The 25,351-nt window shown below is 40.2% G+C and overlaps 1 protein-coding gene across 1 annotated transcript in view; it reads right to left on the bottom strand.

Moving 5' to 3' along the window:
* Window positions 1–10,642, bottom strand: part of ARL8B (ADP ribosylation factor like GTPase 8B) — a 48,455-nt gene extending 37,813 nt beyond the window's left edge. The window contains exon 1 of the mRNA XM_042979444.1: window positions 10,319–10,642. Coding sequence (XP_042835378.1) covers window positions 10,319–10,441 — 123 coding nt within the window. The 5' untranslated portion in view covers window positions 10,442–10,642. The remainder of the gene's footprint in view (window positions 1–10,318) is intronic.
* Window positions 10,643–25,351: the final 14,709 nt, after the last annotated feature.

The following is a 25,351-nucleotide window of genomic DNA, read 5'->3' as shown; positions in this document are numbered from 1 at the left end:
AGACAATAAACAAGATAATTTCTTTTTTAATTTTTTTTTTAACGTTTATTCATTTTTGAGACAGAGAGAGACAGAGCATGAATGGGGGAAGGTCAGAGAGAGAGGGAGACACAGAATCTGAAACAGGCTCCAGGCTCTGAGCTGTCAGCACAGAGCCCGACGCAGGGCTCGAACTCACAGACCGCGAGATCATGACCTAAGCCGAAGTCGGACGCCCAACCGACTGAGCCACCCAGGCACCCCCAAGATAACTTCTTAAGGTGGTAAGTGTGGTGAAAATTATGATGGAGGTGATATGATCAATCCTAACTTGGGAAATTACATGCTACAGACAGGGTGAGAGGAGCATGGAAAGGTTAAAACTGGTCAAACTGGCCCATCTTCAGGCACTCCAAAGAAAATTGCAAAAACAAAGTCTTAGGCACAAATATTTCATCACTGAACAGTGGAAAATAATGCCTGCAACCAAACTATAAATATATAGATAAATTAAAGCCTCTAGCATCCATTTCATTCAATATTTTTTAGAAATGGATAGATGCTGGTGCCCTGGATTGAGGCAGAAGGGGATCAAAAGTTCCATCTTGCTGATTAAACTTGAGTTGCCTATTAGCCATCAAAGTAGATAAATCAAATAGACTACATGAGATGACTAAGTATGTACAATATGATCCTGTCACTGCTATCAAGAAAGCATATACTGGGCACTGTGCTAAATGAAAGAAGTCAGAAAGAGAAAGACACTTCTATGTGGAATCTTTAAAAAAAAAAAAAAAAAGGGGGGGTACTCACAGAGAACAAATGGTGGTTGCCAGAGGCAGGGAGTAGGGGGATAATGAGAGGAAACAGGTGACAGGTGAAGGGGCCAAAAGGTACAATCTTCCAGTTATAAAATAAATAAGATGTAATGTACAGGACAGTAACTGTAGTTAATAATACTACACTGCATATCTGAAAGTTGCTAAAAAGTCTTAGAAATTCTCATCACAAGACAAAAAAAAAAAATTTTAACTATGCATGGTGATGGATGTTAACTAGACTTACTATGATGACCATTTTGCAATATATACAAATATGCAATCATTACATTATACACCTGAATGTAATATGTTATATGTTAATTATATCATGATAACAAAAAGTATATTATTTGTGTATATATATGTGTGTGTGTGTGTGTGTGTGTGTGTGTGTATATATATATATACATATATATATATATGTATATATATATAAAGGGATAGGGAGAAAATTGGAAGGATATACAGTTTAATAATGATTAGATCCTAATGGTATTAAAGATAAATTTTTTATTTGTGTATCTATACTCTCTTTTTATAGTTTTTTAAACATTTATTTGAGAGAAAGAGTGCACATGTGCACGAGCAGGGGAGGGGCAGAGAGAGAAGAGAGAATCCTAAGCAGGTTCCAAAGCCCAACACAGGGCTCAAACCCACAAACCACGAGATCATGATCTGAGCTAAGTCAGGCGCTCAACCAACTAAGCCATCCAGGTGCACCATATCTACCCTCTTTTTTTTAAACAATATGGATTATGTGTATTCTTTTTAAGAAAGAAATGTTTTAAGTTTTTTAATTCAGCCACTGAAGAAAATAATACAATTAAATAAAAAAACTAAAACCTGGGAGTGAAACAGCTAGATTTTGGAGGAGGAAAAAAGTGGGTTTCTTCCATTTCCTGGTTTTTCCTCTGATAAGAACTATTTAAAAATAATGAAGTCAATATATTGCATTCAAACATTCTCTAGACAAAATGAGCTGTCAGGAAAAACTGGGTCTAGTGATCAGTGTCTAAACGGGACCTTAAGTCACCTTCAGAGAGGAAACTCTGCCAAAAGCTCTTTCTGATACAGGCTGCATGCACCCTCAAGGGCCCACTTCTCATCTAGGAGAGGATGGCCTACCACACAGTCTACTGCCTGGTGGGGCTTGAAAATTTATGGCTGTCAACAGTGATTAAACCCACTCTAATCATAAATCTTCGTTCAAAAATCAAAGCAAACACATGTAAATGGATGCCAATAGTATGGTCTTAACCAAATGTACAATGACAATCCAAGCATACACTTGTACACGGCACCTCAATTCTAGAGGGCAGGTAGTACTGCCAAGGGCCACTCTTTTCTTCCTGTTGGGATCAGCCTACTTCTCCACCTTGTACCATAAAGCTGCATTCTTAACTCTCATTCTTAACACTATGCTACAGTTTGCAAACTTAACTATGAAAATGGGAATATGGGTTCATAAAGACATTTTTCTTAATTTTTTATTGTAAGTCTATTTGAAAATATATTTGAGCATCTAATAAGTGCCAGGCACTGTTTCAGGGAATTGGAATATATCAGTGAACAAAAGCAACAGAAATCCCTGACCTCAAGGAGAGCACAACACAATAACCTAGTGGCTAACATTTATGAAGCACTTTCATAGTATATGCTTTGTTTTGAACACTGTTCAAAATGTTTTATAAATATTAACTTATAACGACTCTATGAGGGAGAACTACTATTATTCCCATTTTACATTTAAGGAAACAGACATTGAGGAGTTAAATAACTTGCCAAAAATAACACAAGTCAAAGAATAAGGATTCGAACCTCAACAGTCAGGCTCTCAATTATTAACTTCTATGCCATTCTAACTCCTGCAGCCACTTAAACATATTCCAAATAAACTCATTCATACCACACTCAGATGCCAACAAATGTAGGCTCAAATATATTCTTCAGTAATACTACTTTGGTAGATCTAAAGTAATTGTTATCAAGTAAACTGGTTAAAAAGACACTTTTAGGATTATTTTGCCAATCATAATCCAAGTTTGTTTTTTTTTTAATAACAAATGATTACTTTTCCAACCTAGTTTAGAAGGAAAGGCTTCAATTTTCAAGCAGAAATGTCACTACTCTGATACCTGAAACCTAAAACTATTTTGCCAGAATTACATTTTTTTAAAAATACAGCATTCTTAGAGATGATTTTAAAATGAACCCTAAAGCATATAATTAAATTAAATTAAATTAAATTAACCCTAAAGTTTAGATTTAATACAAAAAAAATTCCTTTTGGGATATGAAGAACGTTATTCTAGCGAATAAAACTAGACAAACTATGAAATCGGATCCAAATACAAGATCCAATGTCTAATTTAAGAAACAGTGTAACCTTTAAAAAAATAGCACAATAGAATATAAGCTTTGTGGTTTTGACTTTGAAGAAAGAAATTAACTCACAATATTTCATTAGAGACTCCAATTTTGGTTTGCTACATCTTAGAAAAACTAAATGTCTGAGTGAAATAAGTCAGTCAGAGAAGGACAGATATCCTATCCTATGTTTTCAGTCATAGGTGAATCTTGAGAAACTTAACAAGTCCGTGGGGGAAGGGACAGGGGGAAAAACAGTTACAAACAGAGAGGGAGGGAGGCAGGCAACCCACAAGAGACTCTTAAATACAGAGAACAAACTGAGGGTTGATGGGGGGGGGGGGTTGGGGGAGAGGGGAAAAGGGGTGATGGGCACCGAGGTGGGCACTTGTTGGGATGAGCACTGGGTGTTGTATGTAAGCCAATTTGACAATAAATTATATTTTAAAAAAAAGAAAAACTAAATGACTTAAATTGTCATTTAATTTTGCCCTATTGAGCAAGTAAGTTAGTATTTTTCTATGGTTTTTTTCATATATGAGGACAAAGGACATGAATCAACTTTTATAATCATAAATGATACCCAAGTTATTCATTCAAAACAAGTCATATACTAGGGGCACCTGGGGAGTTCAGTCAGTTAAGTCTCAGGCTCATGATTTCAGCTCAGGGCATGATCTCATGGCTTGTGAGATCCAGCCGCACATCAGGCTCTGCTGGGATCTGTGCTGATAGTGCAACGCCTGCCTAGGATTCTCTCCCCCTCTCTCCACCCCTCCCCTGCTCCAAGGTGTTCTCTCTCTCTCTCCTCTCTTGCTCTCTCTCTTTCTCAAAATAAATAACCATTAAAACACACACACACATCATATGCTATAGCCCTCAAAAAGTGGTCTCCTTAGCAAACGCTCTTAGATTCTGATTTAGAAAAGAATATTTAGCATACAGACACCCCCCCCCCCCCCCGCCCACCAAGAAGAGGCAGCATCACACCATAATAGGCCAAGATTAGGTAAGGACTGCGTGGAAATATGCCAGATTCCTGGAATACAAACTCCTAATGCAATCCACCAGTAAGTTGAAAACAAATTAGATGCAGATAGCTAAAGGGGATGAGCTGTATTTATAAGACTTGCCTGCAAAGTTCAATAAAAAAGAAAATTGAAAAAGGAATTATGTTCTCTATAGTCTCAGTCTTAGCAGTTGCTGAAACATAAACAGATACTTCTTTAAACATTAAACACAGAAACAGAGCAATTACCTAATAAAATAGTTTAAAAATACTGCTGGTTTACTTATCAACAAAACTAAATATGTTTTTCCCTAAAAATAACAAAGAACAAGTGCTCAGCTTAATTCCAACTTTATACATGAAATCTATTCATAAGACATTGTCAGTAGCGCATACTTTCTGGACAGCAATTTGGCCATTTGGCATGAAATACGTTTCTATCTTCTGACCCCATGATGTAACTCTGGAACCCATCCTTAGGAAATGCAGATCAAATTGATATCCAATAGCAAAACCCTGGAAACTACCCAAATGTCCAATAATAAGGAAATAATCAAATATATTATGGTATAGCCACATGAATGCCATAACATAAATTATAAAGGCACTAAAATGGTTTTACACACAGAAATAGGCATACACCATAATTTTAAAAAAACAAACTAGGTATCATCTCAAAACTTTTTAAAAAAAAGTTTCAAGTTTTTTTTTAAGTTGAAAGGCATTTCAATGCATACATTTAAAAAGGATAAAAAGGGAATACTTTTCTTTTAACTTTATTTATCTTGAGAGAGAGAGCAGGGGAGGGACAGAGAGAGAGGGAGAGAGAGAGAATCTTAGGCAGGCTCCACACTGTCAGCCCAAAGCCGGGGGCTTTGGGAATATTTTGAAACTCTGACAGTTAGTTAACCTTGGATAATGAAGATAACAAGTGGTTTCTTCTACTTTATACTCCTTTTTCAAATTTCTACTCATGACCCTGTATTATATTGAAAATCAGAAAAAAATTCTTAAAACAACATTTAAGTAACTAGTTTTTATAGTTGTGATGCATTTTGTATCCATGTTCACTTACCACCCACTTTTATCTTTGAGAAAGTTAAAAAGGGCTTCAAATTGTGAGATATATTCTAAGTCAGCAAATTAAAAATTCTTTGTTTTGGAATGTTTATTTATTTTGAGAGAGAGAAAGAGCGTGTACACAAGCTGAGGGAGGGGCAGAGAGAGAGTGAGAGGGAGAGAATCTCAAGCAGGCTCCTCACTGTCAGCATAGAGCCCGATTTGGGGCTGGATCTCACAAACCATGAGATCATAACCGGAGCCATGATCAAGAGTTGGACACTTAACCAATGTGCCACCCAGGCACCCCTGTCAATAATTTAAAATGCATTATTGCACCACCTTCTTCATGAGAACATGTGGCTTTTGAGATTCTAGGTCTGCATGGCAGAAATAATGGCAACAGGGGTGAAAGATAAAGAGCCTAGAAGAGAAGCTCCTTGGCAGGATGCCTCGGGTTCCACAATTCCTAATGTGAATTGGAAGACTACCTCATTGGAAGGCTAATTTCTACAGTAAAATTTCAAATTTACTAACCTTTAGACTTCAGCTACATTGTATTTTCTTTAAAAACCGTTTTTGCCATTCTTGCCCTAAAGTAACTAAATAATAAACACTAATCAAACCCAGAATTATTTCTGGTTTTTTAATGTTTATTTTGATAGAGAGCCCGCATGTGGGGGGAGGGGTCGAAGAGAAAATCCCAAGCAGGCTCCCAGCTGTCAGCACAGAACCATGAGATGATAACCCAAGCCACATCAAGAGTTGGATGCTTAACCAACTGAGCCCCTATTTCTGCTTTTTAAAGAAAACAGACATAGCTCAATAACCCAACAATGCCTGTTAGCCAGTTATTTAAATGTCCAAACAATATTCCACTATTCCTACTTTACACAGATGCTCATTACTTCCTCTAATTCATATCCTCAAATATAAATACACACACATATATACAAATAGTCCTCAAATGTCAATCAACATGCTTAAGATACTTGGATTTAAAATGTTATCCAGATTTGGGGCACCTGGGTGGGTAGGTGTCTGAGTGTCCAACCATGACCATCAGGTCCCGATCTTGCGGCTCGTGAGTTTGAGCCCTGGCATCGGGCTTGCTGCTGTCAGCATGGAGCCCACTTTGGATCCTCGGTCCCCTCTCTCTCTCTGTCCTCCCCTGCTCGTGCTCTCTCTCAAAAACAAATAAAATAAACCTTTAAAAAAAAATAATAAATAAAATAAAGTGTTATCCACATTCATAAGAAGAGTGTATTTATGTACAAATACATGAAAAAAGATATTTAAAGGATTAAGATTTCCCAATCCACAGCTCTAGGATTCTAATCTCAGCTAGATCCTACAGAGGCAGATAAGAAAAGTAGAAAGTACACTGGCCCTACATTCTAATTTTATCTCTGCTAATTAGCTTTGTTGCCTTAGGAATTTCACTTATTTTTCTGGATCTTCTAGCTACATCTATAAAATGAGAATAAAATTAGACCACTTAATTAAAGTTTCTAGAAACTCTAAAAAAAATTATTCTACGTTCAAATTTCTACAATCTTTCAAAATATCTCCTTTTCCTAATTCTTGGCAGTTAATAAACTTTTCCTTGAATAACCTGGGGAGCACTAATACTTCATAAAAATGTAGACAAATTTTTATACTACTCATTTCAAAACTACACAGTGTCTATAAAATTTAGCCTATAACACCTTGGTAAATCCTACTAAACATTTCTTAGTAATTATCTTATAACCCGTGTTAGAGTCTCTGTTAAAAATAAAGATTACTCAACATACATTACACATATAGGACACATGATTTATTATGCAATAACTGCCAGAATACTTAGCAATGGGCAATATTTCATTCCCTAACACTAATGAGAAAATTAAATATTAGAGGGGTTTCTTTTTTTAATGTCCAAAACAAAGAATACAGTATGTACGTTAAGGGTCTCTATATAAAAATACCAGATAAAATGGAGTATCACTGAAGTTTTAAAACCACAAGAATACAAATTTTAAGACTGAACCTCTCTGTAAATAAACTGCCTAATTTCAGAATGCACCAAACCCTACACAAACCTCTCTAGTAAGTTAAATGACATTTATGAAATTTTTCATAACTTTTAAGGCAGAAGATAGAGCCACATTTTATGTTTACAAAAAGTTGATTTTTACCTGAAGAAAACTGCCTTCACCTAAAGCTTTTCATGCCTAAGTTATTTGTTGAATGTGAGTAAATAAATGGCCAACTTTCTAAAGTGACACACTCAACCCATCTGTACTTGTGAGTCTATAAATCAGACATTTTATGCAAAATACAAAGAACAGTGCAGTTAATTTTTTTAAAGACAAGGCTAAATTCACTATTCTGGAAACTTTGTTTTTATCTAAAAGTCTGCAACATCACCTTTAATTATTAACCTTTTCCTCACCCTCAATATAGTCTATGATAATCACAGGTTAGGTTAGAGTCTGAGTTTTTTGTTTTTTTTTTAAGTGTGAAATTAATATATTAAGGTCTCTTTTTGTCAGCATCTTAAGGGTTACAACCACTTACAGTCCAGAATTTTTTCTAAACCAAACCTACCCATATAATTATAATTTAAAAAGAATAGGCTAGGGGCACCTGGGTCAGTCAGTGAAGAGTCCTACTTCAGCTCTGGTCATTATCTCACAGTGGTGTGTGAGTTTGAGCTCAGAGCCTGGAGCCTGGTTCGGATTCTCTCTGCCCCTCTCCCGCTTTTACTCTAGTGCTCTCTCAAAAATAAACAAACGTTAAGAAAAAAGAAAAGTCTAATGTAAAAAAAAAAAAAAAAAAATAGTGGCACCACTGGTTCACTTTAAGTTCAACAGCACTGCAGAAGCTCAGTTGTTAAAATAATCTAATACAATGTAAAAAAACAAAACAAAACAAAAACGGGGGGTCGGCAGGAGTACATGATGTGATCATTTGCCACAATCCATAAATCCGCTACTGGAGCCCAGGTTTGGATAAATTAGATTCAAAGAAGGAAATGACCACAGCTAATTCCCTTCTGAATGTTTTTCAAAACACTGTTTCTGCATTAAAGGAGTGTATCCGCTACAAATAACAACAGCTACCACCTACCTAGCCCCTTCTTTGGGCAGTCATAGTGCTGGTCACATCTGTCATTTCATTTACTCCCCAGAACAACTCTTTAAGAAGCACATTATTATCTCTACTTCAAAGATGAGAAAGCAAGGACTCAAAGAGGATACAAGGCTGCTAAGTGGCAGAGCCAGACTGCAAAGCTGGGGTTCCTTCTCTTCAAAGTTCTTGCTCATTATATTAAGCTACACTGTCTACAATAAAAATAAATAAATAAATAAGCATGATGTTCATGCCTATGTCTTTAGAAGTTCTTCAGAGATTTACTAAATCTTTTCAGACTTCCAACGCATAACTCCTTCTCTGCAACAAATACAACTAAATGTAGTGATAGACCTACACCTACACTGTATATTAATTCAGTTTTGTCAAAAGGATAGGGTTTACAAGGAAACTTTCTTATCTCAAGGGATACCAGAAAATGTATAGCGAACTGAGGTCTTATCTTTTCCCCATCATACAAAAGCTCTACTTTGGATACTGAATCCAAAGTTGTTTTTTTTTTACTGTGTCATCACATACACATTCCACTCCACTATACCTGTTGAAAAGATAGTCATCTCAAGCCAAAAAATAAATAAATAAAAAATTTTTAAAAACTTATCACAAAAGGAGCCAAACAAGTGGGTAAATTTTCTTTATACTTATACGCAACATTCTTCAAAGGAAGTTTGGATCTCTGATAATCTTTTTCAAGTGTTACTCCTGCTACTCTATTACTGGAGGACTAAGAGTCACACGTTACCTGTTTTCTCCCACAAGGGAGCTGTGTTTCAATCGTTCCTGTAACCAAACCAGTTGGGCAACTAGTCTATTAAATAAGGATTTCAACCACCATCTAGAAGACAGAAGGATGGCTGCCATCTCTCTTTAGAATAGTTCTAAAGCTCATCCCTGACAAGTACAAGCACCTATCAACTAAGAGTGAGTCACATCGACTCCTGGCTTCTAAAGATTGAGGAGAATCTCTCTTATCCCTTCCCCAACTAACCACCCAGGCAAAATTTAATAATCATCCTTCCACACAATCACTGCTGAATCAACACCACACTAGGTTCCCAGGGCAATTTCCATCCCAGACACCCCATTTCCTGGATCTGGAAAAAGCTATGCTCCTGCCCAGTCACTTCCCTGCCCTCCCCTTCAAGCAAGAAACACTCTCACAAAAGACCAACTCCCCCTTTCCCAAGAAAGTTAAGTGACTACAGATCCATCTCTTCCGACCACTGGGAAAGCAGAGCCCCCGAACTGCTTGGCTAAGTAAAGGCTGCGGACTACTGTGGACCAGACTGGCTGGAAGTGTTTCTCCCCAGTCTCTCTCGCAACGAGCCCGGCAGCAATGAACTCGATCTCGCCCCCTCCAAGGGGACCGACTGAAAACCAGTAACTGAATCACAAGGAACCAGCTGCCCACAAAATCCGAGAAGGGGCCCACAATGTTCCCCTGCTTTCCTCGCGATGGGCTCTCCGTCCCGAGCGGATACTGGAGGGACGCTCTCGAGTCTTACTCATGCGTTCTCACGGGACTGACAGCTCGCCAAATCCCCCCCTCCTGGGAAGGGACAGGCCGGAGTTAAGCCTTCAGGTGCCCACCCCCCAACACACACACCCAGAGCAAGCCCCAAGGAAATCCCAATCCTGAAAAATGTGACAAGGCCGATTTTACCCTTTCCAAGCCGCGGCCGCGTCGAGGACCCAGCCCTTTGTCGAACACGACTAAATGGAATTAACCCTTCGGCGGCCGAGCTCAGCGCTACGCCTCAGGCGCCAACACGCGCGAACTCCAAACCCCGGCCCCGGCCGAGGCTACAGGAACGCCTTGTTGCCTCCAGCCCTCGTCCCACTCGCCCCATCGCGCTGAAGGGAGCCCCGGCCACGGGCTTCGGGCCAGCACCGGGCCGGACTCGCGGGCTGCGGCGCCCGGGGCGGGCGAGCCGGCGGCACTCACCGCGATGACATTGACGAAGGTGGTCTTGCCCGAGTACTGCAGCCCCACCAGCGTCAGCTCCATCTCCTCCTTCCAGAAGAGCGAGCGGAACCAGTCCAGCAGGCGGGAGATGAGCGCCAGCATGATGGCGGCCGGGAGGGAGAACGGACGCGCGGGCGCGGACAGCAACAGCGACGGCCTGCACACGAGCGGGCCTCAGCCCGGACCCCTCAACGGCTCCTCGGGGCCGCGGCGCACCACTGGCGGACACGGGCGGGCGGCGGCGGCCGAAGCCAGGAAGCCGAGCGGGTCATATGACTCGCCCTACCCTCCGCGCCCCCCCCCACGCTCGTCCCCGCGCCACCGTCGGCGCCCACGGCAAGAGCGGCGTGGCCGGTCCGGCCACACGCGTCTGCTGCCTGCAGCGCCACCGGCTGGAGCCTCCCTGCAGCGCGGCTGACCCCGCTCCCTTTCGACCACACCTCCCTCGCCCAGTTATGTTGGTTGGTTCACACTCATCATTCATTCTACATTCGTTCTATGCAGAAAGTATTCAAGACTCTGTGGGCTTCAGCACGGGATAAAAATCCCTTCTGACATTTTAGGTAGCAAAAGTTGGGAAGCCACAAGTGTACATCAGGAGGGACCTCATTAAAGAAACTGTAGTGTGGCCCTAAAAGGGAATACTATGCAGCTATAAAAATGAATGAGGAAATTCTCTATAAACAGATATGGCATGATGTCCAGGAAATGTTTTCAAAGACTGTAAATGCAAAGTCTGTACTTATATAAAAATACGTATTGTATTTGCATAAAGAAATACTGCAAAACCAATAAAAAGTGTTTTTTTATGGGGTAAAAGAAACTGGATGGCCAGAGGCACGAATGGGAATGAGACTTCTCTAGATATCTTTTTGCATCATTCTGACTTTCAACCATGGAAACGAGTTGACTGTTCAAAAGTTTAATTACAAAATAAATTAAAATATCTGCAAGGATTTCAAATTAAAAAAAAAAAACCCTTGACCTCGTGGAGCATACATTCTAGTGAGGAGACATGTAATGTAATAAAAAAATAACTATAAGATATAATTCCACGTAGTATAGAGCGTTATACAGAAACTGCACAAGAGAAGGACACAGGAGTGGCCCCTGTTCTAGTTAAGATCAGAGTAGACTCTCAGAGGGAGTATCCCTGAGTGGGAGACTTGGAGGAATTGAGAAAGAGAGCCAGGCACAGATGTGGTGGAAGCACATTCCAGACAGAAGGAAAGGAACAGCAAAGACCTTGAAGGGGGAAGGAGCATGGAATGCTCTGGGAACAGAAAGACAGTGTGGCTAGCTCAGATTAGGGAGGCCGGGAGTGGGAAGAGATGTGGCGGGAGAAAGAGGCAGGGACCAGACAAAGAAAGGCACAGTTGGTCATAGTTCAGATTTTATTCTTGGTGTGATGGGGAATTGGGTGAGTGAAACAATTTATGGTTTTAAAAGTTAACTGTGGTAGCTCCATAGAGAATTGGCTGTAGGAGGGCATCATGTGTTGAATTGTGTCCCTCCAGAAGATATGTTGGAGTTCTAACCCCCAATACCTTAGGATGTGACCTTGTTTAGAAACAAAACCATGTAGACATAATCAGTGAATATGGTCATACTGGAGTAGAGTGGGCTCTTAATCCAAAATAAGTGGTGTCCTGGGGAGCCTGGGTGGCTCAGGTGGTTAAGTGTCTCTTTTTTTTAATTAATTAATTAATTTTTTTTAAATTTATGTCCAAGTTAGTATATAGTGCAACAATGATTTCAGGAGTAGATTCCTTACTGCCCCTTCCCGTTTAGCCCATCCCCCCTCCCACAACTCCTCCAGCAACCCTCTGTTCTCCATATTTAAGAGTCTCTTATATGTTGTCCCCCTCCCTGTTTTTATATTATTTTTGCTTCCCTTCCCTTACATTCCTCTGTTTTGTATCTTAAATTCCTCATATGAGTGAAATCATAGGATATTTGTCATTCTCTGACTAATTTCGCTTAGCATAGTACCCTCTAGTTCCATTCACTTAGTTGCAAAAGGCAAAATTTCATTCTTTTTGATTGCTTAGTAATACTCCATTGTGTGTATGTGTATGCGTGTGTATATATATATACATATATATGTACATATACATATATATGTATATATATGTACATATATCATATCATATATATATATGTACATATATATGTATATGTATATATATGTATATATATATATATATATATCACATCTTCTTAATCCATTCATCCATCAGTGGACATTTGGACTCTTTCCATACTTTGGTTATTGTCGAGAGCACTGCTATCTACATGGGGGTGCATGTGCCCCTTCAAAACAGCACACCTGTATCCCTTGGATAAATACCTAGTAGTGCAATTGCTGGGTCATAGGCTAGTTCTATTTTTAATTTCTTGAGGAACCTCCATACTGTTTTCCAGAGTGGCTGCACTAGTTTGCATTCCCACCAGCAGTGCAAAAGAGATCCTCTTTCTCTGCATCCACACCAACATCTGTTGTTGCCTGACTTGTTAATGTTAGTCATTCTGACTGGAGTGAGGTGGTATCTCGTTGTGGTTTTGACTTGTATTTCCCTGATGATGAGTGATGTTGAGCATTTTTTCATGGGTCGGTTGGCCATCTGGATGTCTTCTTTGGAGAAGTGTTTCTTCATGTCTTTGCCCATTTCTTCACTGGATTATTTGTTTTTTTAGGTGTTGAATTTGATATGTTCCCTATAGATTTTGGATACTAACTCTTTATTTGATATGTCATTTGCAAATATCTTTTCCCATTCCATCAGTTGCCTTTTAGTTTTGCTGCTTGTTTCCTTCGCTGTGCAGAAGTTTTTATCCTGATGAGGTCCAAATAGTTCATTTTTGCTTTCATTTCCCTTTCCTCCAGAGACATGGTGAGTAAGAAGTTCCTGTGGCCAAGCTCAAAGAGGTTTTTGCCTGCTTTCTCCTGTAGCATTTTGATGACTTCCAGTCTTATGTTTAGGTCTTTCATCCATTTTGAATTTATTTTTGTGTATAGTGTAAGAAAGTGGTCCAAGTTCTTTTTTCTTTTTTTTTTTTTTTTGCAAGTTGCTGTCCAGTTTTCCCAGCACCATTTTCTGAAGAGACTATTTTTGTTCCATTGGGTATTCTTTCCTGTTTTGTCAAAGATTAGTTGGAAATATGTTTGTGGGTGCATTTCTGGGTTCTCTATTCTGTTCTATTGGTCTGAGTGTCTGTTTTTGTGCCAGTACCATACTGTCTTGATGATTGAAGCTTTGTAATATATCTTGAAGTCCGGGATTGTGATGCCTCCAGCTTTGGTTTTCTTATTCAAGGTTGCTTTGGCTATTCGGGGTCTTTTCTGGCTCCATACAAATTTTAGGATTATTTGCTCTAGCTCTGTGAAGAATGCTGATGTTATTTTGATAGGGATTGCATTGAATATGTAGATTGCTTTGAGTAGTATTGACATTTTAACAATATTTGTTCTTCCTATCCAGAAGCATGGAATATTTTTCCATTTTTTGTGTCTTCTTCAATTTCTTTCATAAGCTTTCTATAGTTTTCAGCGTTTAGATTTTTCATCTCTTTGGTTAGATTTATTCTAAGGTATTTTATGGTTTTAAGTGTCTGACTCTTGATTTTGGCTTAGGTCACGATCTCATGGTTTGTGAGTATGAGCCCGGAGTCTGTGCTCATAGTGCAAAGCCTACTTGGGATTCTCTCCTCTCTCCCTTTCTTTCTCTCAAAAATAAATAAAGAAATATTCAAAATAACTGGTGTCATTATAAGAAGAGAAGAAGATACAGAGACAGGAGAGGAGAAGACCAGGTGATGACAGAAGCAGACACTGAAGTGTTGCAGCCAGGGGACACCAAGGAATGGCCAGCAAACCATCAGGAGCCAGGAAAGAAGCATAGAACAGAATATCTCTTACAGCTTCCGAAGGAACCAACCCGGCCAACACCTTGATCTTGGACTTCTAGGCTTCAGAACTGTGAGAAAAACTATGGCTTTTCGTCACCCAGTTTATGGTCCTTTCTCATGGCAGCCCTAGCAAACTAATGCAGAGGGAAAGAACAGAAACAGTGAGATGGTTAGAACATCGTTGTACTAGTTTAAGGGAATGATGATAATGGAAGCTGGAACCATGACTCTGTGAAGGCCATCATGGAGCTTTCATTCTAGTGGGGAAAACAATGAACAAATAAACACGCTAATTTTGAAATGAGAAAATGAACATTCCTCAACCTTTACAATTATTGTAATTCCCTTCATCTCTAAAATCTTTTAATGGAAAAGTCATTCTTACCTTCCAATTCTAGTTTCCCATTAAAAAAATCTCTAAATTACTTTTTATCATAAAAGCACAATATTATGGTTGTAAAATATCAAATAATACAGAGATGCGACAAGAAAAAGGTAATCTATCTCTTGGCATCCTTGATCCCCTCACCTCTGAAGTAACCCATTTTAACATTTACTCTTTTTTTTTTTTAAATCCATACACACATATACACATATATGTGATGGAGAGTTTTCTCTTATATACAATAATGGAAACATGTTGTAGACATAACTCTTTTGTTCACTTATAGTTAAAGTACACTTTATTAAAAATAAAGGTCACAGGGCACCTGAGTGGCTCAGTCATTAAGCATTTGACATGATCTCAGGAAGCTCAGGTAATGATCTCATAATTGGTGAGTTCAAGTCCCACATCTGGTGAGCATGAGCCCCGCTTTGGGTAAAAACACGAGCCCTAATTCAGGTAATTGGGTAAAAACAGTGAGCTCTGCTTCACTCTCTCTATCCCTCTGCCCCTCCTGGAATTCTCTCTCTCTCTCTCTGTCTGTCACTCACTTGGGCCCCTGACCTCTCAAAACAAAATGTTTTTTAAATAAAGGCCATAAATACTCAAAACGTATCTTTCTAATATTTTACTACACTTTACTAGTATCGATTTCTTGACGATATTTACATGTATTATATCTGTGCAATGAAAATAGCATATAGTGGAGAGTTACTGAACATATCTTCCCGTTTCTGAGTTCATTGACGGCATAGTGGAAGCTTGAAATTGGCTCTAGTGGGAATATTTACACCAAACCCTTCTTTAGAGACCAGCTGTTAGTTATTCACCAGAATACCACAGTTAATACCTAATTCATAGCATTAGAATGAGGATTAAAATAATATTAAGTTAGACTAAGTAATGTAGCAAAAGGCAGGATGATATTCTTATTGCATATACCCTACATAGTTAGAATGGCTGACTGACACCAGCTTCTCTACCTATCAGCTGAGTGAACAGTCAAAGTTGCTTAACCTCTCTGTGCCTCTTTTTAATTAAATTCACTAAATACTAGTTATTATTTCTAGGACATAGTGACTCAGGAAGTTTTGTTAACAATTCAGGGGCTTGGTGTCTCCTCTGTAAAATAGGGATAAGGATACCACCCTTATTTGATGTTTTCATTGAAGAGGCATTTTCTGCTGAACTCAGTCTGGTAGTGTACTAAATCCTATGGGTGCACTCTTGCCTTTGAACTTTATCTAGAATTAAGTTAAAAGAATGGGAATGCAGGTCATGTGCTCAGACACATTCACAAGTCATGTGTAAAGGTCAGGAATCCCAGTGTCTTGTGAGTGTGGACGGTGAGTACAAGCAAGAGAAAAGATGGAGACATATGTTTGATATATGGCTGTTTCAATAAAAAACAAAATTCTATAGGTACCTGGGTGGCTCAGTCGGTTAAGTGTCCAGCATCGGCTCAGGTCAGGACCTCACAGTTGTGGGTTCGAGGCCCACGTTGGGCTCTGAGCTGACAACTCAGAGCCTGTAACCTGCTTCAGATTCTGTGTCTCCCTCTTTCTCTGTCCCTCCCCCTCTGGCGCTCTGTCTCTCTCAAAAATAAATAAATATTTTAAAAAATTTTTAAAAGAGGGGTGCCTGGGTGGCTCAGTCGGTTAAGCCTCTGACTTCGGCTCAGGTCATGATCTTGTGGTTCATGGGTTTGAGCCCCGCATCAGCTCTGTGTTGATAGCTTGGAGCCTGGAGACTGCTTTGGATTCTGTGTGTGTCTCTCTCTCTCTCTCTCTCCAAAATAAACAAACATTAAAAAAAATTTAAAGAAACAAAATTCTATGGTATTATAACTGGACACATCCTTGAAGATCATTCTAGTTTTAGCTCTCAGAAAAATGAGGCACAGATGTGGAACTGTCATTGGGACATGATGTTAAATTGTAATTTCCTTAAGGACAGGGACCATTTCTACTTAAATCAATAAAGTCATTTTGAGCAAATGAGGTAGTCAGTATGGAGATTCAGAAATCTAGTCTCTTAGGCATCTGTTTTGTTAGCTTCACATTTGTCTAACAGGATAATAGTTTGGGCCAACAAATAAAATGGGTGTGACACATTCCATATGTTCCCCCTGGCCTGATTATCAGCCTCATAGCATCTTAAAATAACAGCAGCTGGGCCTCATCCACAGGACATTTCTGCATTTTGGCCCAAGTCACTCAGGAGTCAGGATTTTTCATTACCCACGGATGTCACTCCAGGTCACATAGATAGGTCGCCCCCCAAATCTGCAAGGGCAGAATGTCAGTTCTGTCTTTTAAAAGGAGACTGTCGGCCTCTGGAAAAGGGAAGCAAGAAACAAGAAGTTCTCTTTAGAAGTGTCAGAGAAGAAGAAATCCTGTCCTTTCAAAAGTCCTAGCTGGACTCAGAATTAAATTGACATGAGACAGATTACAAGAGAAAATAAAATTTAATAGTATACGTACTTGGAGTCCACACAGACAAATTCCAAAGACAGTAAGGCAAAGTGAGGAGTATATGTCATCCTGAACTAAGGAGAAGGAGGTAGGGGTCTGCGACTTCAGAGGAAAGGGATGCACTTCACAGAGTAATAAGGAAAGCAAATGTGAGCACCTGGCTGGCTTAGTTGGTAGAGCACGTGACTCTTAATCTCAGGGTTGTGAGTTTGAACCCCGTGTTGGGCATAGAGATTGCTTAATAAAAAAGAAATTAGAGGGGCGCCTGGGTGGCTCAGTCGGCTGAGCGTCCAGCTTCGGCTCAGGTCATGATCTCACAGTTTGTGGGTTCGAGCCCCACATTGGGCTCTGTGCTGACAGCTTAGAGCCTGGAGCCTGCTTTGAATCCTGTGTCTCCTTCTCTCTCTGCTCCTCCCCCACTCATGCTCTGTCTCTCTCTCTCTCTCTCTCTCTCCTTCAAAAATAAATAAAAACACTTAAAAAAATAAAACAGAAATTAGAAAAACAAATTTGCTTTAAAGAAGAAAAGCAGTTGTTTGGGAATCAGATGTTAGCCCTGTGATACAGATGGGTGACTCAGATAAAATGTATCTCTGCTAATAATCCTTATTCTGGGAAAGACCTCCAATTTAGATTCTTCTAGGTAAGTAAAGGAGGGGCAAAAGTTTCTCTTGAGCCCATAGGATCTCAATTGCCTTCAGCTCAGAATAATCTTCATACCAAAATTGTCCATCTCGGTCGGAGCAGTGTGCCCTCATCCCTACAGAAGGAACACTCCTCATCATTCTAAAATTGAGCTAGTCAGTCCCATTTTAAGAAAAGCCAATGATATGAGAACCCCAAAGGTAAAACACAGATACCTAATGCAGTGTGGTATGGTGCAAAGAGCACTCTGCTAGGAAGGTAAAGGCTTACATTGAATAAAAAGTTCGTATTTTGGCTTTAAGACTAAATAACTGTGTGATCTCGGGTAAGTCACCTCTCCTTTCTGGGCTTCGGCTTCCTTATGTGTGAAGCGTTCGGATAAGATAACATTTAAGAACCTCTTATCTCAAAAACTTTATGATTTCATAGCAGCCTAATTGAAATGTTCAAGAAGGGATTCCTACATGGAAAATGAAATAATTCTTTTTTTTTTAACAGCCTTTTTTTTTTTAGGGGTGTTTTAGGCTTACAGAAAATCGAGCAAAAAGTGCAAAGAGTTCCCAAAACCCTCTTCCCCCTTCACACCTTCCCTAATTACATTTGTTTAATTTTTTTACAATTAACAAACTCATTTTGCTACCTTATTAGCTAAAGTCCATAAGGTAATTGAGATTGTTTAAAGAAAAAAAGAAAAAAGAAAAGAAAGAAACCACATTTCCATTGTAGCAAACCAAGACTTAACAGCAGGAATGTGACCTTCACCCAGTCAATCTGGAATTTCCTGACCAGCACTAGTGAGGTCATCTGCAAGATAGACCACTGTCCTGGCCCCAAAGGAAGGTGACCTTACCTGCAACAATCCTTTCTTTGCTTTTACTAATAACTTCCTTGTCCTGCTCCTGTTTCTGCCTATAAAAGTCTTCCATTTTGCACAGCTGCTCAAAGCTCCCTTCTGCTCGCTAGATAAGATACTTCCAGGTTCAAGAACTGCTGAATAAAGCCAATTAGATCTTCAAATTTATGCAGCTGAGTTTGGGTTTGAACAAATGTGGTGGCAGCAGTCGGATCCAAAGTGAACTTCTGATGGTGTTTGGAAACTGTGAGAAACACAGGCATGGTACCAGTGAATGCTGGGAATTCTCTGTCTTGCTCACTGTTGCTCAGGGTAAGTTCTCTCAGTTCTCAGCTCTGCTCTTTGTGGGTTGAGTTCCCTAATTTGCTTTCCACTATTTCTTAATTGGTTGGAAGCCCCAGCCCTTGGTTTTGTCCCCATATTCCCAGGTTCTACGTTGGGAACTGTTGGTAACAGCTGTAGTACCCCACCTTTTTTCTTTTTTTCAATAATCAGTCTGCAGTCCTCAGTCTTTGAAGTTTGTTAGTTCAGTCCCCAGATTCCACATAAAGAGCACGGTGGTTACCAGCTGAAGGTAGGCTGGGTCCAACATGGGTACCAGAACTAGACTGGGATTGGATTGAGTCTGACTTAAGCTGGGTCCAGTGGGTAAAGGCTATTGCTGATGGGAATCTCAGAAGCCAAAAAAAGCCAAAAAATTGGTGGCCATGAGTCAACCATTTTTGTTCTATTTTTTTTTTTTTTTTAATGCTTATGTTTGAAGGAGAGAGAGATAGAGTGTCAGCTGGGAAGGGGCAGAGAGAGAGAGACACAGAATCCGAAGCAGGCTCCAGGTGCCAAGATGTCAGCAGAGAGCCTGACATAGGGCTTGAGCTCATGAACCCTGAGATCATGACCTGAGCTGAAGTCGAGGGCTTAACTAACTGGGCCACTCAGGCACCCCAGGTGGTGAATTGAACATTTAAAAGCTGTAAAGAGTGCTGGCCACCTAACCCAAGGAGTTCTGTGTTATAATAAGTTGGTCACAGAATGGGTTAGATTGATACCAGGTCACCTGCCAACCTCAAGAAAATTTCCATGCAATGATGTACACTGAAAGGTGCACCCAACCCAGAGATGCATCCGTTTCAAGTATTAACCTGGCTTCATGAGACACAAAAATTCTTAGCTAAATTAGCTTAGAAATTAGAAAAAAAGTAGATTTTTTAAATCTACAGAGTAAGGTACACCACTTCCAGCCTACTTGCTTATTTTCTGTCTAAAAATGATAGTCCCAGGGGGCACCCGGCTGGCGCAATTGATTAAATTTCCAACTCTGGATTTCGGCTCGGGTCATGATCTCGCAGTTAATGGGTTTAATCAAGTTGTAAGCGCAGAGCCTGTCTGGAATTCTCTCTCTCTCTCTCTCTCTCTCTCTCTCTCTCTGTCTCTCAAAAATAAATAAATAAACATTAAAGAAAAAAGGAAAGGAAGAGTTCCTAAATTAAACAGAGTGGGGTACCTAGTTTAATTGTTATGTAGAAGCTTCCAGTGGGGCTTCAAAATTTCAAAATAGCTTCACTGAAAGAGTCATGACAAAAGGCTAATGAAAAGTTAAAGACACAAGAGATATCTCAAACAAAAGACTGTGAGACAAATGTGACTCCTCCTTCTACTCCCTCTGTCCTTTACTTGAGTGCTCACAGTCTCCTAATCCTCTCTCTGAATTGCCTTTCCACCCTGAAGAGACTCTTAGCTACCTTTTAAAATACAGCGACCAGAGCTTCAGGAAGTCCTCCTGAGGCATCTTTCACTCCTTAGTCAAAGGCAAAACCTAGGGCTGTAGGTTAAAAAAATTTCTAAATCTAGGGAGGATCCCCAGAAGTTTTTTTTTTTTTAAGAATTTCGAATCAATATCCAGACTTAAGCACCCAGTCTGCCAGATCTTTACCAGCTCATGCACATGTTGGTAGGACCTAGTAAAGCCCAAAAATGGGTGCAGGAGGCAAAAATGGCTAAACCCCAAGGATGAGGTTCGAGATCCTTGATCTTCAATGTGTTTCCCTTATGGACCAGCAAAAACTGGCAAAATAGTAACTGATCTTTTACAAGCCATTCAGAGAATCATCCCTGCCTGCCCTGGGTAGTCTAATATCCAAACATACAAACAAAAGAGATAAATCTGTGGGAAACATTAAGACCTGTTTGGAAGCTCTCTTCCTAGGGCATCCTGGGGTCCATACAATAAAGAAGGTCACCCAGCCTGCTCCAACTGCCTTATTTATAAATGGATTATTTCCTGAGATTAGTGGATTGGTAAAGGGCAGAAAATATGGGAAGCCACCAGTCTGACCCAATTTAGGGCCACATCTGAGTAGTTGAAGGGACTTTGGGGGGTGCCTGGGTGCCTCAGTCAGTTACACATCTGACTCTTGATTTCAGCTCAGGTCCTGATTTCACAGTTTGTGAGATCAAGCCTGGCATTGGGCTCAGCACTGATAATGAAGAGCCTGCTTGGGATTCTCCTCACTCTCTCTCTGTCCCTCCCCCACTTATGCTTTCTCTCTCTATCTCTCTCTCTAAAAATAAGTAAGCATTTATTTATTCTTTGAAGTCTGCTGGTTCAGTTCTTTCCCTAGTCCCCAGATTCCACATAGAGAACACAGTGGTTACCAGCTGAAAGGCTAGGTCCAACATGGGTACCAGAACTAGACTGGGATTAGACTGAGTCTGACTTATGCTGGGTCCAGTGAGAAAAGGCTATTGCTAATGAGAATCTCAGAAGCCAAAAAAGCCACAAAATTGGTGGTCATGAATCAACCATTTAAAAAAAATTTTTTTTCAGTATTTATTTTGAAGGAGAGACAGAGCATGAGCAGGGGAGGGGCACAAAGAGAGAGAGAGAGAGACAGACAGACAGACAGACAGAATCCAAAGCAGGCTCCAGGTGCCAAGCTGTCAGCATAGAGCCCGACATAAGGCTCAAACTCATGAACCATGAGATCTCATGAACTTCGAGAATCACATGAGCTGAAGTCGGAGGCTTAACCAACTGAGACACCCAGGCGCCCCGGTCAGAAGTCGAACATTTAAAATCTGTTCGAGTTCCGGGTGAAAAAAACTGAATGTACATGTGTTATTAAAAGGTTAACTAAAAAAGAACTTTGGAACAAGATTGTAAACAAAGGTCAGCCAGCGATTTGCTTTACTAATGTGAGAAATAAACCCACTGACCCAATCAAAGTGATGAAGGTTTGAGGTGATGGTGGGGTGGTCCAGAGCGGATGGCCAAGAAGGAATTCTTTGGTGCAAAAAGGTGATTTTATTAAAGCATGGGGACAGGGCCCATGGGCAGGAAGAGCTGCACTGTAAGCGTGGGGGTGACCATTTTATGGAGTCGGGGGAGATAAAGTCAAGAGGGAGTTTCCGAAGAGACTTTGACATGCTAAAGACTTACTGGTGGCCTAGCTATTGTCAATCTAAGGTTGTTTTTCCCTCTAGCAAGGAAGTAACGTTGAGACTGGAGGGAGTTTCTGGACTTCAGGCTGTTGATAGGATTGCCTTTTTCTGGTAAACTGGTAGAGATTCTTATCAGTTTAACCTTTTGTTTTTTGTCCTTGGAGTGTCCAAGGAATATCACACACGTCCCACCTGGGAGGGAGATGGTGCTGCTAACTTGTTTGTCCTCAGCCTGCCTCACGCTCCCTCATCAAAAGGAGGGACACAGAGACTCCGAGCACAGTGAAGCAAGGCTTCAGTCAATGTTCTTGAAAGGGCAGGTGTCCGATGGATAGGCCCTTGGGATGGTTACAGCAGTCAGTTTATTTCCTAGTGTGCAAGTCCCTCTCCTGATTCCTCATTGACTGAGTACTAGAGAGGGCACAGCCTTACTCAAAAGTCGCCTATGCCCATGTAAGGCAAAAAGTAGTTTGATTGGAGCAAATGCACATTCCTTGAGGTGACGCAGAGACTTCGGTTCTTTGGCACTTGTTCATTGCAAAGCCTGCAAAAATTAACCCCATGAAATGGAGAAGGGATGAAGAACCAGGAAGTGAAGTGTCTAAGGTTTGGGACTCATTGTGGGGGAGAGGAGTTCGTACATATTTCCAAAAGGTTGTAAACGTATTGTTAACTAGACAGTACAGCTTTTATTTCATTCTTCTGAAAATGAGTCATCTTCCTTCTCACATCACCAGAACACTCCAAAGCCAGGCACTTAGCATAACACCTTGGCCTCCTGCATCGCACCCTCCTAGGAGTCCATCACCAAATGCGGGTCCAAGGATCAATATCTCAGCTGTAATCAACTGCAACACTGGAAAAAAGGTTGTCCTCAAAGGTTCTACCTTTGAGTTTGAGGTTAAATTCTTTAATATCCAATTTAATCCTCCTTATCTATACTGGAAGGAGGGCTCTTCCCAAAGTTGATGGGACTCTGAGGGATTTTTCTGATAAGCTGATGCATTATTTCCTTAAACAGCCAAGGGGAAACTGAAATGAAAATTAATGGCTATGCAGCATTGCCAGAAATATTTACGGTTTGTGCCTACTGAAACCTGAGAAGATATTTAGAAGGATTTAACAACTCTATGATCAGAAATTTGGCCAAATTGGAAGCTAATCTACAGAACCTGATAGGAATTTTTTAAAGGCTTTCTCCCCTAAGCTAAATGTAGCCAGCGGAAAAGGAAAACATTCTAACTTAGGTGAGTATGCTAGTCCTTGATATCATTAGATGGCAACACAATTCTTTGAGGAATTCAAGAAAGCTGTCCTTTTTTCTTTTTCTTCACAATCTAGTCTTTACAGGACCACAGGTGCAGTTCTAGAAACAATTCAAAGTCCATCTATCCTTTTTACCAACCCCTAAACCTCCTCCCCTATTTATCTCAAAAGATGTGTAGGAACTTTTTTTTTTTTTTCTGTGCCGTTGTGATGTAATGTTCTACTGGGATCTTATCCAGAACTCTAATCGGGATCATCTCTTTGATACCCAAACTTCAGGGAGGTAATTCCTATCAAAAGAAAAAAACAAAAGGGGGAAAGGTCATTTGGAACTTGACTTGGCAAGGGCAAATACAAACCTTCAGTGTCTACTCCACCAATTTTAACACAAAAAGCTAGAGGGCGCGGTGGGGGGGGGGGGCAGACATCAAACAGGGGCCACCAGGGCCAGCACAGCGGTGATCTTGCAGGTCCTGGATGCCTGGTCCCTTAGTTTCCACACCAGTTTGAAGTGGTTTGTCATATGCTTCCTGCACGACATTTTCTTCTCTATCCTTGAAACTGGATTACTGTGGCTTCCTGGTGACATAAAGCTTTTTGCAGTGTTTTATACCCTTGGAAATATTGCTGCATTAGCCAGCACATGCTTTTTTTTTTTTTTAAAGCTAGTACATGCTTTTTAATGGAACCCATGAAGCAACTGAAGAAAACGTTTGAAACAACAAGATTACTTGCAATAGTTGTTATGCTTTTGTACTTCATAGTTACCTCGTGTGGCACGAGACAGGACTGGCCTTATTATACTGCATATTGCAGTTCTCCTGGATGACTTGGTATATAGCCTGTCGTACATCCCATATGCAAGGGATGCAGTAATTAAATGCTATTCTCTTAAGTTGAAAATCAGGAACTCTTTGAAAAGAACATTGGAATGTTGATGTTGTTCTGTTTTTGGTGACGTATGTTTTTCCTGATACAGTAATCACTCCCGAAACGATTGCCATAGCTAAGCAGGGTCGGGCCTGGTTAGTACTTGGATGGGAGACCAAAACGATTGCCATGACAGGTTAAGACCCATTTTGTGTATTGGTGAAAACTACATGCCTGATTAAACTGTTAAATACTTGCAACGTGGAAAAAAAATACAAAAAGCTGTGATCATCTGAGCAGCTAACCTTAATCTATTCTATCTGCCAGGAAAACAATTTAGATCCAATTCTTTTATAACTGGTAAGTTTTGTATTAGTGTACCCAGGCACCCCAATATGTGGTATTTTCTACCTCCAGATGGTATTGCCAAAATTAATCTGTAAAATAGCTCTATTTAGTTGGCTTAAAGAAAATTAAGTGCTTATATAAATTGAATTCTCAAAAATATGAGGGGCACCTGGGTGGTTCAGTTGGTTAAGCCTCCAACTCTTGATTTCGGCTCAGGTTACAATCTCATGGTTCGTGAGTTCGAGCCTCATGTCAGGCTCTGCACTGACAGTGCAGAGTCTGCTTGGGCTTCCCTCTCTCTCTCTCTCTCTCTCTCTCTCTCTCTGCCCCTTCCCCACTCAGTCTTTCTTTCTCTCTCAAGAATAAATAAATAAACATTAAAAAATATATGGTAGAACTAACCCTGATGGTTTTCAGATTCACATGATCTGGCAAAATATTCAATATTAAAGCTAGTTCTATTTTGTTGGTTTAATTAAAACAGTTGTGTCTTTGGGGCGTCTGGGTGGCTCAGTTGGTTAAGCGTCTGACTTTGGCTCAGGTCATGATCTCATGGTCCTGCTTTGGATTCTGTGTCTCCCTCTCTCTCTGCCCCTCCCCTGCTCATACTGTCTCTCTCTTTCAAACATAAATAATAATAAAACATTAAAAAAAATAGGTGTGTCTTTACAGTTAGTGTTAGAGTACTTTATTCTACATAGGCTTATTAAAAGTCTGTTAACCTTAAAAATAGACGCCGCCAGTTATATTAACAGCAAAAGATGGATTTATTTTGGAAAAAAAAAAAGAACTGCAGTATGGGACAAGCAAACTGCAGGAAAACC

This window comes from Panthera tigris, chromosome A2, assembly GCF_018350195.1.
Source record: "Panthera tigris isolate Pti1 chromosome A2, P.tigris_Pti1_mat1.1, whole genome shotgun sequence".
Classification (NCBI taxonomy): domain Eukaryota; kingdom Metazoa; phylum Chordata; class Mammalia; order Carnivora; family Felidae; genus Panthera; species Panthera tigris.
The sequence above is the reverse complement of the archived record's forward strand: the minus strand, read 5'-3'. Positions and strand labels throughout refer to the sequence as shown.